General features: G+C 29.9%; 1 protein-coding gene across 1 annotated transcript; it reads right to left on the bottom strand.

Annotated features, from left to right (window-relative positions):
* Positions 1 to 2,263: 2,263 nt before the first annotated feature.
* LOC114179375 (solanesyl diphosphate synthase 3, chloroplastic/mitochondrial) lies at positions 2,264 to 13,080 on the bottom strand. The gene is made up of 12 exons (XM_028065699.1): positions 12,777 to 13,080; positions 11,493 to 11,582; positions 9,583 to 9,663; positions 9,389 to 9,460; positions 8,298 to 8,432; positions 5,613 to 5,699; positions 5,405 to 5,476; positions 5,186 to 5,271; positions 4,820 to 4,952; positions 4,113 to 4,202; positions 3,224 to 3,322; positions 2,264 to 2,786 (listed from the first exon to the last, which is right to left on the bottom strand). The coding sequence occupies exons 1-12, from the start codon at positions 12,909 to 12,911 to the stop codon at positions 2,607 to 2,609; spliced, it is 1,260 nt and encodes a 419-aa protein (XP_027921500.1). The 5' UTR covers positions 12,912 to 13,080; the 3' UTR covers positions 2,264 to 2,606.
* Positions 13,081 to 15,485: the final 2,405 nt, after the last annotated feature.

The raw sequence follows: 15,485 nt of genomic DNA, 5'->3' as shown, positions 1-15,485 counted from the left end.
ATTTTATAAATTATAAATTTATAATTTTATAATTTTAAAAAATATTAATAATAAATATGTTGGATATTACTGTCATTCATAATATATTTTTACAAATTAAATCTTGTAGAATAATTTTTGTATAACTGAATATTGTATACTTAAAATCTTGTATGCTTAAATTTTGTTAGAGTCTAATTGTATTTTACTTTATAGTTTTAGCTATCAAATTATATTTTTATAATTTTATCGAATTATATAATATTCATGACAAATCTTTTTACCTACGTAGGAATATTAAGTTTGTATGATTTTATATTTTTTAGAATGAAATGTAAAATTATGACATATTTTTAATTTCATATTAAAATCAGATAATTTAACATCAGATAGTCAGTTAACAAAAGAAAAATTAAAAGCATAGACTCAATTAAAAAAAAATTTATTAAGTTTGAACTATAAACTTTTGTTAGGAACTTAATTAAGTTTTTAATTTTTTATCAAATGAATTAGGGAAGTATTTGTTTTAAAATAAGATGTTTATTAAGAATGGTTTAAATATTCAAATAATTCAGAAGTAGCTTAGCCAAAATTATATTTTTTATTCATTTAATTATTGGACAAATTAATCTGTTTTTGTTCAAATTTATGGAAGAAAAAAGTCATCTACTTGCTAAATATATATTTTTTATTTGATTTTTCAATGCAAACACATAAACAACACAAACGAAATATCTAGTTGCATCGTGAATTATTTATTTATTAATTGATTTTGAAAATCAAATACATACTAATTCTGTTTTGAAGAATTAATTCTAACCAATTGTATATTACTTTATTGCAGAATCAAACACGCACCTAATATTTTAGACAATGGTATCTAGATTTGTTTTAGATAATTTTTTTAACGACTAAAAAACAAAAAAATAAAGATAGAGAGAAAAAAATTGTCCGATTTTTTAACTTCTTAAAAATACATATTACTCGTTTAAAAAGTTAACAATTTAAAAAAAAAAAACTCGAAAGCAATTAAACCAGAAAAATATTAATTAATATGAAAGCCTGATAGAAAAAAAAATATTAATACTTCATTGGAGTTACAATCAGTTTTATTTAAAGTCATTTTGAACCGAAAGAGGATTATTAGAATACGTTTAATTTTGATTGAGTTTGTATAGTTAATGGTGAAAATAAACCAGACCTTGTCAAATAGGGTTAAAGATTTTAAAAATATGTTTGAGCAGATGATACAGTCTTTGAAATATTTGAGAAACTATTAAATACTAGATTTTAAACCTCGTCAGATATATTTTATTTATATGTATTTTTTTTGTTTTTAATATATCTATAATATATATATATATATATATATATGATACATAAATAAAATTACCTTTTTTAAATATTTTGGAGTATATTAAATATAATTACACTAAATCAGAATCAAACATAACAATTTGGGTTCTAAAGAGTCAACTTGACTCACACGGATTGAGTTAAAAAAATTCAGCTCAAACTGACTTACTTTTTGGTGAGTCAAAAATTTTATAATCCGATCCGAACTAATATATTGACTCATTTATGAATATATATTTTTATATATTTATTTCATTACAATAAAAGTTAATTAACTCGAATTATTTTATAATAGAATCAAAATATTGACCTCATTCTTAAAAAGTTATTATAAAGATAATAATTAAGATTAAAGTATCATCTTATATAACTTGGTAAACAAATAAACGAAACACTCAAATTATTGAAAAACATACCTATATTTAAAAATATCTTATATAATTATAAGTAATAAATAATTATAATAAAAAATAAAAAATTATAAAAAAAATTAATAGTGTATTGGTGGGTTCGGAGTCGAGTGTTGACCTACACCTTAAACCTACGTAAATATTAATTGGTTTAACTTTATTAAACAGTGCATGTCAGAAAAATATGCTGCCTAAAATTTATAAGCAAGTTGCAAATATTTATGTCACAAAAGAAAGTGATTTAACATGGAAAAAAGAATTTTATGATTTTATTTTTCTTGCACTTTTAGACGATTTATATTTAATTTTTCTTTGTATAACTTGTCGATAAAGTTCCTCTTCCACTGGATTATTCCATTATTTTTTTGGATAAAATAATATCTCCCACCATACCGAAACCCTAGACTTTGTTTAAAAAACTCAAGTGTCAAACCACTTGTGAAACTCGGTATTTCATATGTAATTCTTGAGTATTTTGAACTGCATTGAAAAATCCTTTTTTCATGCTGTTCAATTGATTATGATCATACAATTTACAAGACGATTTTAATAAATTTATGAATAATAAGTCTATACAGTTGTTCCATGCTCCAAATAGAAGCAGCAGCAAGGTAAAGTTGTAAGAAAATGAGGGAGGTAAAGTGGCAAAACTTACCCAAGGTCATTATTGTGATACAAACAAAAGGGACGATAATTTAATCTAAACAATCAAGAAAAACTAACAGCGCCATTAATCCTAGAAACACCTTATTTCCCCCACACTTTGGGCTGAGGGGAACAATTACCAAGATTTTTGAATTACCAAGATCTTTTTTTCCTTTAACTACCCAGAAAAAAATGGGGGAGGGGAAAGTTTTGCGTTCACTTTGTTCGTGTAATGACTCTGTGAGTTAGATCTATTAGGGCTTTCCTTGATTTTCTTACTTCCTCGTCGTCACTGTCAGGTAAGGAATCAATTGCTGCTGCTGCAAGGTTAGCATGCTGCACGGCTAGCTCCCTTGTTCTCTGTATACCTCGGCTCTTCCCTAGATAGTCCAAAGCCTACAAAACCAAAATTGCAAATGCAAAAATATGTCAACTGCGTAATATTAAGCTAGTCTGATGTGGATTTTGGGCACCACGAGTTTGGTTTGGAGGATAGATGAAAAGGGTTTAATTCAATCATTGTTGTAGGTTACCGTGAAGGATCCTGATATTGCATTCCTGAACTTTGAAGGTAACTATGGTACGAGAACTAAAACACACAGTAATTATAGATTTTGTTGACCTTAATAAAAGCAGGGAAAATAAACCTCACTATCAGAGAGGCCATCAATGATCATCAAACTAAAATCGTTGAAATGACAAAACCAACTGCAATCACTTAAATGGCAGATTCACGGAAGTTATCTGATCTAAACATGGTTATTTCTTTTGTTTAGAGGCACAAGAAGTAATTATGTAGAATAAACGCAGCCAAGAAACATAATTTAACTTACAAGCTCAATATTGGCAGGGTTTTCAAAGCCCTCGTTAACAATTAGACGCAACTGTGGGAACTCCTCCATCGCAAACAATATGGGAGCTGTAACAATTCCCTGCATTAATTTTTTGGACACCTAGTCATTCAGCAGGTAAAACAAAAGACAACAGGACTCAAGAAAAATAAAAGGCAAAGCAAGCCATATAGTAATAATAAAAAATATTTTCTTCTATATGGCACCCAACCAAATAGGTTTGTTAGCATAAAATTCAATATCAGTGTAAAAATAAATTTCTGTATGCTGTCAAAACAGGATCAAGAAATAAGCACAATAAATAACACATGTTAACAGATATTAAATGAAATGTTTCAAGTCATATAATTTTTTGCTTAAATGCCCTTTTTAATCCCCTCAAGCATTCCTCTGTGTGTGCTTTCCGACAGTTGAAAGTATGCAAATTGGATCCTTCAAGTATTGTGATTACATGAATTTGATCCCTCCATCAGCCTTCCATTAAACTTTTTCCAGATTTTGTTGACCTTTTGCTAGATGTATATGCTAACATGACTTAATTACATTAACGGTTTCTCACGATTGCAATACCAAAGAGACAAAAAATGCAAGTCACAATAGCCTGTGTCAAGCAACACATCAATTGTCACGTCAACAATTTTTTTTTAATATTTAATGGAAGACAGATAGAGGAACAAAATCATACTTTTACGATACTCGAACGCTCTAATTCATGCATTAGGAAACCAAGGAATAAAAATTGCACTATTGCCATATCCGAAGTGAAATTAAGCCTACTTTTTTCTTTTACCTCATTTAGTGAGATTTTTTTAAACATGAATAAAATTCAAAAGTGGATGAAATTTAAAATAGCAATAAATTGTGAAATTACATGTTGAATGTCCGATAAAGAACCCTTTCCAAGGGATGCAGAGGTGCCAGTAAAATCAAGAACATCATCAATCAATTGAAATGCCAAACCCTGCAAAACAGTGCACAGGGAAATAAGTTTCCAGTAAATCATAAGCCGCAACATATGCATAACATGTACAGACAAGAACATAGATATCAACCAAATGTTGCCAGATAAAATGGTGGATAAGCGTTTGGCACAAGAAATTAAAATAAAAAAGTTTGCAATCTATGTTTAATCTTTAAAATATAACATTCTTAGGAATGAAAATGTGTTTAGCTGATTCCAACAAAATTGCTTCCAACAGGAGATATGGGAATCTAACTTTTTTTCGAGTTAAAAAACAGTTTCATTGCAGTAAAAATAACACAATACAATACTCTGATCAGATAACTCAATACATTAAATAACTTTTAGGGCAAAAACAGGATGCTACTCTTTGATTACCAAGACTCCTATGTTTATGTGTATATTAAGAATATTCATGACCAACTGAACATATTTTAGTCATTCTTAGGAATCATAATTCCCAGTGGCATGAAAAAAATTTACCAGTACCAGACGTTTCTGTAGTTCCATTTATTTTATCATGCAAAGCCTTCAACTATAAATAATTAAACAAACTATTTACTATGTAAAGTATCATACTTCAAAGTATAAATCCATGAAAAATTGAATATACAAACCAGATTTTTTCCATACTCAAAAGCAAGAATTGCAACTTCTGTTGTTTGCCCTGCAAGGATGGCTATTGCCTTGCAACTATTTGATATTAAAGATGCAGTCTTGTAGTAGGTCTTTTGCATATAATACTCCATGCTGAAAACATTAACAATTATAAGAAACCATTCTAACCATACATTGGTGCCTTACATGCCCACATTCTAACGAATTGAGACTGATCTATAATACATGTTTGGGTAAAGGAAAATCGTTGAATTCTTATAAAGAAAACATTAACTACTGATAGGATATAAGAATCTACAAAACTAAGGTTAACCTTCCAGCAAAGAAAATGCATACATACATGACAGAAAAGGACTCGAGCATACCTACACTGTTCATCAGATGTTGTAGTCATTTGCATGGTCTCCCCGGTGACAAGATGCTCTACGACTTTTGCCAATAAAGATACAACCTACAGGGATGCAATCCTTATCATAGGCAGATGGCAGAAAAACAATTGTGTGCCCCCCCATCAAGGAAACTAGATACATCACACATCTTTACAGTTTTGAATGCATACACAGCATATCACCCATTTAACTTACCTCAGTGTTTTTCAAAGAGGCAAGAGCAACGCAAGCCCGAGAAAGAAGAAAATCTCCAGCCAATACTGCCAACTGCATAGAAAAAGAAAAATAAAATCAAGCAACCTACGCCCACCACTTGACAGTATGTGTATAGAAAATATAACCAAACAATACTGCACCAATGGCATATAATATGCTGGCAAATGGGACACAACTTTATATATACCTTATTGCCCATTACAAAATTCAAGGAACCAATACCACGTCTGGTATCAGCATCATCCAATACATCATCGTGAAGAAGACTGGCCACCTGTGATGACATCATGCCAACATTATTTTGTAATAATGACAAAAAAATATTCTTACAGCAGTATAAAGAGGGACTTTAATCACACACCCACCACTTGGGGATATTTATACACGACTCATTCCTAGGACTAAACATTTGAGAGGCATAAAGTTTTCAGATTTGGACATCTACAGATGACCCAAAATAAGACTGAATACGCTAATAAACTCAACCTAACTCAGCCTCAAAAGCTAACTCAAGAGGAGAAGATTGTATAGTCATTGTAACAGGTACTTTGTCTGATGCTAAAATGATATATCTTAAAAAGAATAATAACAATAATGATAACCTTAATTGACAGAACACGTCAAAAATTGTATTTAATATCACACCTGCATGAATCTCATTTTCATATACAGAATTTTTCAGTTTGTTAACATGACTAAAACATAAACATTAAGTAGCTATCACTTGAGCGACCAAGTACAGATTACAAAATTAATATAATTAGAATAAGTTGGAAGATATTAATATCACAAAGCTGGAGTGGTATAAAAAAATATCTCTCTGCTTCAGAAGAATCTTTCTCATATGCGCAAGAGCAGGGAAACACAACTTTCGTCAAAAATTTATTTCCAAAAATCTGAAAGGTCATGCACAGTGGCTACAAGGGTTTATCAAAATGATATTTTTCAAACAAATAAAAGGAAAACTAAACTAGAAAGCACAAACGAATAAAAAGGAAATACAGAGAGCAAAGGCAAAATTTGCAACAGAGTTGTTTAGTCTTTTTGCTTGTCTGAAATGGATATTCCCTTTCCATAGAAACAACAACTAAGCCTTACCTCTTTGAACAAAAAATGAAAAAAAAAAAAAAACCTAAGCTTTGTCTCACAAGATGGGTAAGCTTTATCATAACAAATTTTCAATAAATACATTTAACGCAAGATTTTTTAACAGTTTCTCGTGGAGTTTTCATCAGTCTTCCTCCATTGGCCTTCTTACTGGAGCATCTATTTGTCTTCTCCTGTCATGGCCAAGCCACTCTAAGCAAATTTCTCTAATGTTCTCCTCAACATGTACCATTCCAACCTTATTCCAGATTCATTCATTCTTCACTTTTCTCTTATCATATGATTCACTCACTAATCTTCTACCACAACCATAATCACAAATAGATAGAGACCATAAACACAATCATGAGCTTTCTTCAGAGTTATGACAAGTAAAAGCCCTTTCTTCCAATTCTGACTACCAGTTAATAAACTGAGTAGTTCAGGTTATTCTTTTTCCCCTAAGAAATTTTTATCATACAATCAAGAGCTCGAGAGAGAGACGCATAAAATGTCAACAGCAAGTCTACCAGAGAATAACAATGGTCATAAAATAATAAATTACAATACTGTATAGAAAAAAATAAATGGAGAGCCAGATCAGCCAGTCTGACCAGGAATTGTTCTGCCAACCCCAAAAAATTGGCTCATTTAACAGAACCCATTGAACTGATGAAATATATAAAATATTGGTTTGAATCAGTATTTTAAATTTTAATTTATCTATTGATTTAATTTAAAACATTTTTACGATAAATAAAATGTGTTTTTTATTATATAAAACATAAAACTTATACATTTATATTAATTCACAATTTTGTATCATGATTGCTATAATTCTATATTATTTCGTTACTTAAAAGATTAATTTAATATATAACACTTTGACCACGGTTAAACCAATAAACTGTGAAGCAGTGCTTTGCTTTCACTAGTTAAAACCCGTGTGTTTATTAAACATTACAGGAGAAAACAACACATCTTTTAGCCAGTGTCAACATTGCTTGAAAAGAATCAACAAAATTAGACTAAAAGACAGAAACAGAATTTTAATTTAATCAACAAAATATTGCTTTCAAACAGTATTTTAAATTTTAATTTAATCTAAAACATTTTTACAATAAATAAAACGTGTTTTTTATTATATAAAACATAAAACTTATACATTTATATTAATTCACAATTTTATATCATGATTGCTATAATTCTATATTATTTCGTTACTTAAAAGATTAATTAAATATATACCAGTTTGACCATGGTTAAACCAATAAACTGTGAAGCAGTGCTTTGTTTTCACTAGTTAAAACCCGTGTGTTTATTAAACATTACAGGAGAAAACAACACATCTTTTAGCCAATGTCAACATTGCTTAAAAAGAATCAACAAAATTAGACTAAAAGACAGAAGCAGAATAAGCAGTGCATCAAAGATGGAAATAACAAAAAATGTAAAGCAATATTGCAATAATCTCTTTTCACACATTCATCTCTGAACTTCTTTTGTGAAGTTATTGGCAGTCAAGAACATATCCTTAATCTAAGTCTGAACATCATATACCTAAATCAGGGCCACGCCCTAAAATTTAATTTATATATATTCTAAAACTAATATTATCAGTAGTATCAGAGAAGCATTGTTTTATTTAACATGGATACAAAGCTAGAAGGGTTTTAAAAGTTTCTACACTGGAAAAAGCTCTTATACTTCCAATAGAGAAACTGTTAAAAGCAATGCTAATTTGTATAAAAAACAGACACTGCGATAAAATTTCTGAAGGACTTACATGAATCATCTCTGTTATTTCAGCTATCCGTTGTTGTCTTAAACGTACATCAGTTGTTAAGTCACCTCCTAGCTCAATAGGAGCAGCTGCTTCATTTATTGGTAGATTTAATGCTGTTGCCATTAACAATAAAACCTGCAGAAACATCAAATCATCAACCTGAATTCAGAATGTGAATGAACGAAACAAGATTAACAATAAACAAAACAATACAGGAGAACAAAGACAAAATAATAAAATAGACATTTTATCACCTTATAACTATTATATGCACACTCACAAGGAAAAAAAGATGGAGAAACAGACACCATAGTCATCAGAGTTAATTAGCACCATGAAGTGAAAAATTAAGAATGATAGGAAGGCCTCCTGATCCAGACATCAGAAAAAGTAAAAATATGCTTAAACAAAAGTTGCACCTATTGTTAAAAATATCATTGTCCCTGACATAGCCCAAACTACTAAGGGCACCTCGTATTTTCCAATGTCCATTTTTGGAAGAGCTTATTTACAGCTTGTTTAGACTTATTACATAAGCACCACTTCAATTGTTTAAGAGAACATACGAAATAGTTTATGATGTGTCCATAAGCTGTTTTAGCATATTTCATTTAGCTTAAGATAACTTGTCAAAACAGCTTAAAGTCTTACAACACAAACAATCTAACCTTTTTTTGTTCTTTGATTATAAAATCGACTTGAATACTTTTGATTGATAAGAATTTATTCAATAATCACGTAAGCAAGATATTTACCCAAACACATCCTTAAAGTCAACTGTCAATAATCCTGTTTCACAGAATTGGGTGAATCTGAGCTCACGATAGAACAGAGGAAATGAGTCAGTAAGTATGGATGTGTAAGCTTGTTTGTACTAGTTTTAAAGGGGCAACTTGAAGTCGAGTGATTGTAAGAAAATTCACAACTTTCCAAGCATAAGTTAATGCTAGTTTAGGTCCCGCTATAACGATAATTGATATGCAAATATTAAACCCAACAAAAATAATTGCTGCACAAGCAGAGAAGATCTGCAGCAAACATTGATGCAAAAGAATACAGGAACATCTACAGAGCATGGAGAATATGCTTACTGTAGGGCGAAATCGTTTTCCTTCCACTCCCATTTTGAAGAAGTATTCAGCAGCGGTGGCAAGCTTAGGAACCTGATACATAATAAACAATTTTCACCATGATTTATGTCTGATTTCTAGGCAGCAATTGACCCAGGACTTAGCCTTTTGATTCAATGCATACACTAGAAAGTAAATGAAGGACAATTTGATACCTCAGCAGCTACCATTGCTCGGAGTTTGTTACCAAGAAGTGACAATTCATCAGCAACCAGTGAAAATGGATCATGTTCATCCTGAGAGCAACACATGTATCATAATGGAAAATTAAGTATAGACAGATAATTGAAAAATACATACAAGAGTCTTCGATAAATCTTCCAATTTTTATTACGGATGTGTTTGGTTGTATTTTCGTCTTTTATCTTTTAAAAAGTATTTTATATAAAAATTTTCAAAAACTATTATTTTTAGTGAGTAGCATAGGAAGATGTGAAAGATATTCTGTTTTTATTTAAAAAATAGTAAAAATAAAAAACTGAAAATAGAAAACCAAAACAACTAAAAGACAATGTTTTTTATATGTAGCGTTGAAACAGGCTTCAAAACTACTACTATCAAACACGATTATTTTTCTCAAAAAATATTAAAAATAGAGAAACAAGAAGCCCTAAATCTATCAGTATTTGTTCAAAACAAAAAGGTTTAAATTGTTCCTGAGAACAGATAGGGAACAGCACAATGGATAAATAATGAAATTTGTATTACTTATAGTCATGGTTGTTAATCACATTCTATTGCATTTTACAACCCTGGGATGCTACCCATTTTCAGATAAGGAGGAACCAAATTACATTGCTACAAGTTAACCAGACTATTATACATTGAATAACTTTTTCTTAGAAAATATTACCTCAATCTGCTATTAATTGTAAAGCCTTATTATATAGATCACACTCTTTCATTACAGCCCTGGAATGCTACCCATTTTCAGATAAGAAGAAACCAAATTACACCACTACAAGATAACTCAACCATTACATCATTCAATAACTTTTTATCAGAAAATATTATCCCAAAATATACTATTAATTGATAGTCTTATTAAATAGATCATACCTTCAAATTTTACATTTATTTCCATTGATAAACATCAAAATCAATATACCTTTAACATGTTAAGTGAGAACTCTTTGATCACAAACTTATAGTTTTTAATTTTAATAAAATTTGACAAGAACATCCAAGTTGCTATATATTTATAGTTCAACAGTTCAATTAGTAAAATCACATTTTGTATGAAGTTGTTGATAACTTCACTGTAACTTACATTGTATCTAAAATTTCACAATAGCGTTCATCCTACTATTCGAGTCTTGGAATCAGCCACTGCACACTAAATTCCATGATTGATAACTATGCTTATAATGCCCTTGCTTTTTTCCTTTGAATAAATATACATGTGACCACACTCGTAAACGCACCAACATGATTAGGGAAACTCTTTGTAATCTGGTTTTTAGTAAGAGAATATAATAAAATTTAGAAAAAAGAAAATGTTCAATTACATTTTCTGTCGCTGAAGTATTGCAATTGTATGATTTTGGTATCCTAAGTTTCAATTGTACCAACAAGTCCCTCAAGTTTCAAGTCCCTCCATCCCAATTCCATCCAATATTTAAGTCATTGATTTGCTTAGAATGAAAAGATATTCCTTTTGTTGTTCGTTGTTGTTATAAAAACTATAATGTACCCACAAAGCATCATTAATATAACAACTAATTCAATACAATCATAAGATGATTTTAGGGTTCAAATATTCTGTGTTCTTAAGCATATACATTGTATTTACTCTGTCATGACATGTTAGTTTGCCACATCAGTAAATCTGTTAAATATTGGATGGAATAGGAATGGAGGGACCTGGTAGTAGATGGGAGAGAACTTGAGAGACTCAATTGGTGTTTTTGAAAACTAGCAGAACAAAATTCTACAATATCTTCAAGGAACTATAATGCAACTAGGCCATATAAAAACAGCATAACTAATTGAAGCAGTAAGAAATGGGAATTCTAATCAATGAACAGAAAAATGAGAAGTTACCTAGAAAGAACACAGAACTAACCTCAACTACGGAGCTGCTTTGTTGATGGATCAGATATCTACAACTATGCAATGCTGGTAGGCGATTTGAAAAATTTAAACTTCTCATAACCTGCATCACACCATAATCATTTGCAAGTAAAATTAAGTGTTGCAAGACGTTTTCCTTCAGATAAAAGAAGACAATGTTATGAGAACGATATAAGATAAAAAGATGATATTATGGTGATGAAAGAAGACTAATTAACAGGAAGAGGATAAGAAGTTTTCTTTAGGTAAATTGATACAAAAATGAACCAACGAAAGAAGCTAAATACAACTGCAATTCAGTGCCTGATTGGATACTAAAGGAGAAAACTTCTCCTTTCCTGAATAGTCTCTAGGAAATAGCGCAAAACATAATTTGACGTTAGAGAGTCCGAAATGAAGTTGCTAATAAGTTGAGCAACTTGAGGATACCATTGATCGAACGTTTGAATAACATTATTATAGAAGTTCATTACATAACAACTACAACCAAGGTCACTTAAAAAAAAGAAGTTAAAATGAGGATTTGTGAAAGAGGAACAATAGAATGAAATCTACTGAAAATAAATTAAGAACTCAAGTTCTACCTTTAGAATAAAAAATAATGAGTATTCTTAAATCCTATGTAACAACAAGGGGCCGCCAAAAGAGATTTCAGAACCCAAATTTTCCAATGCTCTTAACCAATCAGACCTAAAGCACTGATACAATAGAGCTCTCTTGTACCTCCAAATCTACTAAAGAGACTCCTCTCTACCGGGCACAGATATCCATTATTTGTAAATTACATTATATGATATGAACATACTGTTAATGCAAAACATAAACTTCCTGTACAAGTATGGAAGCTAAGTGACCACAAAATAGCTTACCCATTCACAATTCACCACAACAGATTCTACTTCCTCAAAATGTTAAATCATAGCAGCGACAACAATCACCACACTATAAGTTCTTCACTTTTGATTTGCAACAAGACAATTCTAAATTTGAGCTCCCAAGACCAGGAAGCGTTACTAAAACTCAGAACCAAACACAACTTCTACCGGTATAACTCCAAACAGTTAGTAGGCACATCGTTGATGTTTACCAATAGAATTCAGAAAGCAGTGATCCCGCATGCCGCATTGCCGAAACGAGATTCCAATTAAAAGAAAAGGGGCGAAAGAAGAAGCAAGAAAGTTCGAGACTTGAAATCGGACTACAGGAAATGAGGATCCCAAAACGCGCATGTTAAGTGAAACAACACAAAGCAAAGAGGTATAATAAAACAGAAAACCTGATGAGTAGAGTCTCCACGCGAATGAAAGTTATGCGGGGTAAGAAACCGGTGGTTGTGGTCCCCAATGGACAGAAACCGCCGACATGAGTTGAAGCTTCCTCTGAGGTTTTTCGGTATCCGAGAAAATAGCATCGTATACAACGAAGAAGGCTTGCGACGGACAGGGAGTGAGAGAGGATGAGGGCAAAGACTTTAAGGCGGCTAAGGAAAAAATGAAATTAGGAATTGGGAGCCGTCGAAAGTGAAGTAAACAAAACTCTTTTGCCAAAGAAGGAAACAACTACCGAGTTTACAATGTGGTGACGACGGCGAAACACAGCCATATATATGAATTAAAATTAATCCTAATTTTTCCAATATTCTTGCTCACTAATTATTTTATTTTATTTTTATAATTGACTGAAAAGTGTTATTTAGGCCTGATACAGCGAGTTGCGTGCAATTTTGGGACATGCACCCACCCCAAAGGGTTAATTTCATGTCCACTTTTATTCTTCAACTAGTTTCATCAAAAGGTCACAAATAAACAAAAACTAAGTTTAATTGTCATCTAGTATATGTCTTTGTCCATTTCTCATGCTCGATGTATCAAACTTTTGTTTCTTAATTCACCTTAGATGCATAAGAAATTCTTGCTGATATGCATTTTATGAAATTTAGATAAAGTTTAATATTATTATAATAATAGTTTATGATTGAATGGTCGTGTATTTTTTTAACTGGTTTACACTATTTATACACTTAAGATGGGAAATAATATAAATTTGGTAAATATTTAAGTGAGTTTTATAAAGAAAAAAATGAGATCGTGATTTCAAAGAAAAACCTGACTTTTCTTTTTTATATTTCAGCATAACAGGAGTTCATTTGAAAAGAATATTTTATACTATCCACTCGTCTCTTGTCACTTAGGAGTAGACTGTTAGAAATTTTTCAAATATATAATATGTGATATAGTATGAGATATTCACATAATCAATTATTTTTATGAACGTGGTTTATTTGTCGATCAAAATATAATTGTTGTATAACTTTTTATATTGTAATCTCATCTAATGGACAATAATTCATTATGGCAACTAGCAACTATTATATGATGGTCAAAGACTCTATACATTTTAGGTCATCAAATCTGCTCTCCTTTACGGTATATTATGTCATCAAAGTGTCAGAGAGTACATTTTTGGAACCAAAAAACATATTAAAGGATTTTCATGATAGTAACAATGACCGAAGGTCTTTAATCTCTCTCCCTAGTGGGGGGTTTTAGTGTATGTTTAGGGGGCTATGGCCCCTCCAAAATTTTTAATTTTTTCTAAAAAGTATATCCCAATTTTTTTAATTTTGTTTTAAAATATATTATTTAAAATTTTTAAAAAAATATATATATAATATATATTATATTGATATGGAAATTAAATTAGATAGGTTTTTATTATTTTATAAAGTAATATTTAATCTTAATAAATAATAAAGCATAAAATTAAATATATAAAGAATAAATAAAAATTTTTGAGATATTTTTAATGTTTTTTCTCATTATCTTTTAAGTCTCTCACATATTCTAGTCATCTTTCACTTTTGCATGTTTTCTTTTATTTTTTGTTTTTAAAAAAGGAGTTAAACACAAATTCATTCTTTCTGCTATCATCTCTCATGTGTTCTCCTTCATTTTTTAAGATAGAAAGGTAATTCTCTTTTATATTTTAATACTAAAATATTAGTTTAATAGTTAATATTTTTTTATCTCATAAGTTTTTTTGTATATTTATATTTTTATGAACGTAGAAGGAAAGTTATATAATATATATTTTTTCATAACCATTTTTTAATTTTTTCTTGATTATCATATAATGTTTTTAGTAGGTACGTCTCTCAATTTTCAATTAAATTTTAATAAATTATTTTTAGTCTTATTTTTTGTTAAATAAGTATATTGATGAAAAATAAAATAATAGATTCATTTTTTAGTGAGAGAAGGGAAGATATATGTGAAGATGGAAACAATATAGATTTACTTTTTTACCTTTACATATTTTCAAACATGATACTAAGATCCAATAGTTGGAATAGAGGAATCATTTCTTAAGATTCGAAGAATTATAGGTGGGGATTTCATATCAATTCTTTGAAACTTAACCATTAACCAGGAAACATTCTCAAATATGAGAGTATCCAATGAATAGAGAGTGAATGAGATGAAATTAGACAAATTTATTTAAAATGGATTATATATCAAATACAACATAAAAAAATGTCATTTTTCTAAGGAAAAATTCAATACTCAATTATATATATTTTTGTTAAATTAATAACAATAATTAAATACATAAATTTTAAGTGTATTATTTTGGCCCCTTCAAATTTTTTGGTAAAGATCTGCCATTGCCTCTCTAGAAATCTGAGATTTGTTTTGTGTACTCGTGTAATGCAAAACGTTGTCACTTGCTTATGGCAATTAACAATGATATGTTTATAAATGATATGTTGTATGATTGTATGATTAATTTATGTACGTAAACATTAATATTTATTTTGGTTGCATTATAAACAAGGTTGATGCATATGTTTATTTTAGATGTTTGAATGGGAATATATTTTAATGAATTAGAGAGTGTTCACACAGATTGATTGATATTTATAATCACGCAATAAACATTAATCGTAATTAATTATATGTGATGTCATGAATTTTTACCCACATGA

This window comes from Vigna unguiculata, chromosome 3, assembly GCF_004118075.2.
Source record: "Vigna unguiculata cultivar IT97K-499-35 chromosome 3, ASM411807v1, whole genome shotgun sequence".
Lineage (NCBI taxonomy): Eukaryota > Viridiplantae > Streptophyta > Magnoliopsida > Fabales > Fabaceae > Vigna > Vigna unguiculata.
The sequence above is the reverse complement of the archived record's forward strand: the minus strand, read 5'-3'. Positions and strand labels throughout refer to the sequence as shown.

Excerpts from the sequence above, each read along its gene's own strand:
- LOC114179375 (XM_028065699.1), bottom strand. The coding sequence starts at position 12,911 with ATGCTATTTTCTCGGATACCGAAAAACCTCAGAGGAAGCTTCAACTCA. Across the intron at positions 11,583-12,776 it reads GTGGAGACTCTACTCATCAG|GTTATGAGAAGTTTAAATTT; the intron begins GTTTTCTGTTTT and ends GGTGTGATGCAG. Across the intron at positions 9,461-9,582 it reads GAGCAATGGTAGCTGCTGAG|GTTCCTAAGCTTGCCACCGC; the intron begins GTATCAAATTGT and ends ATTATGTATCAG.